The sequence below is a fragment of the Triticum dicoccoides genome, chromosome 1A (assembly GCF_002162155.2).
Source record: "Triticum dicoccoides isolate Atlit2015 ecotype Zavitan chromosome 1A, WEW_v2.0, whole genome shotgun sequence".
Lineage (NCBI taxonomy): Eukaryota > Viridiplantae > Streptophyta > Magnoliopsida > Poales > Poaceae > Triticum > Triticum dicoccoides.
Window position 1 is genome coordinate 132,926,235 of NC_041380.1, and position 1,407 is coordinate 132,927,641.

Genomic DNA, 1,407 nt, shown 5'->3' on the forward strand with positions numbered 1-1,407 from the left:
TGGTTGTGTCCGAGTGATGTGATGGTGCTCGGCACCTTTGTATCTAGACTTGGATGTGTTCGATGTGTGTCATGATGGTGTGTGTTTATTCGGCTCGCTAAGATATATGTGGTGATGTTTGCTTTATAATATAAAACGTGGAGGAAATTCTTTTTCGTCAATATTTGCTTCTCTGCTAGTGGACAAGACTGATACTAGCAACTCCATGGCTTGTAATGATTGAAACATCAGTTCGAATATAAGCATTGGGATGAGAGATAGCCTCCAACGCCATTATACTGTCAGACTCGATGATGAGTTTAGTGCACCTCACTTTTTCTGCTAGTCTTATTTATATGTAGCACTCTCTCCATAAAGAAATATAAAAGCCTTTATATTATTAAAATAGTGATCTAAATGTTTTTATGTTTTCTCCGTAGGAAGTACTACTTATATATATGAACAAACATTTATTTCTCAACGTGTCCCTAGACATGAAAAATAATAAAACCCAATTGAAATACATATATAAACTGAATTCACGGTATTCAACTTATGCTGGCGAAGATAGCTTCAGTCCGAGGTGGATTAGCGGCGCCACCTTCCTCACCGCCGGCCTGGTCATGATCCGCCCCCACCACGCCATGACGCTCGCGCGCGATTCCAGCAGCGTCGCGTACTCGGTGCCGGCCACGAGGCAGTAGGTGAAGCCGAAGTGGACGAGGTCGGCGAGGCTGAAGAAGTCCCCGGCGAGGTACGGCGAGCTGGACAGCCGCGCCTCGTACACGTCGAGGACCTTCTCCAGCTTCCCGACGTACTCGTCGACGACGGCCTGGTCTCGCGCGCCGCCGATGAACGGCAGGATGACGCACTGCCGGACGATGTTGGCTATGGCCGGCTGGTACTGGTGGGCCTCCACCTCCATCCACACGTCCACCATGGCCGATTCCTCGAGGCTGGATGCCCGTAGGAGATCGGTGGCGCCGGTGCCTCCGTACTTGCGGAGCACGTACCGAGAAATCGCGCGCGATTCTGAGGTAATATCACCGGTGTGTGGATCAATTGAAAATCTAATTACAGTTTGTATGCTGCTATGAATTGGTTCGTGAGCGAGTATGTGAATTTCATACCGAATATAGTCAGCTCCCCGTCCTCCAACGCCGGGATCTTGCCGAAAGGCTGCGAGATTGAATCGTATGAAAACTTGCATACGAAAATGGAGCGAGATAGGAACATACTCAAATCAAATTATAAACTGTCTCTCTTTCTACATACGTTCCGAGAGAGGTAGGGCTCGGTCCTCTGCTCCCGCGCAGCCATGTCGAGGGGGAGGAGCTCGTAGTCGGCGCCGACCTCCTCCAGGCACAGCAGCACCGTCGCGACGAACGGAGACGCCGCCACCCCGTACACCTTCACGGCACCGCCCAT

At 50.4% G+C, this 1,407-nt stretch overlaps 1 protein-coding gene across 1 annotated transcript; it reads right to left on the reverse strand.

Moving 5' to 3' along the window:
- Positions 1-356: 356 nt before the first annotated feature.
- On the reverse strand, positions 357-1,407 carry LOC119366874 (glutathione S-transferase 4-like). The gene is made up of 3 exons (XM_037632568.1): positions 1,255-1,407; positions 1,110-1,158; positions 357-1,011 (listed from the first exon to the last, which is right to left on the reverse strand). Exons 1-3 carry the CDS (start codon positions 1,405-1,407, stop codon positions 533-535), a joined length of 681 nt encoding a protein of 226 aa, XP_037488465.1. The 3' UTR covers positions 357-532.

What these genes read in the sequence shown, in the direction of transcription:
- LOC119366874 (XM_037632568.1), bottom strand. Translation starts at nt 1,407, where the DNA reads ATGGGCGGTGCCGTGAAGGTGTACGGGGTGGCGGCGTCTCCGTTCGTC. An exon ending in AGCCCTACCTCTCTCGGAAC is followed by an intron (nt 1,159 to 1,254) that starts GTATGTAGAAAG and finishes TCAATCTCGCAG; the next exon opens with CCTTTCGGCAAGATCCCGGC. An exon ending in CGGGGAGCTGACTATATTCG is followed by an intron (nt 1,012 to 1,109) that starts GTATGAAATTCA and finishes ATATTACCTCAG; the next exon opens with AATCGCGCGCGATTTCTCGG.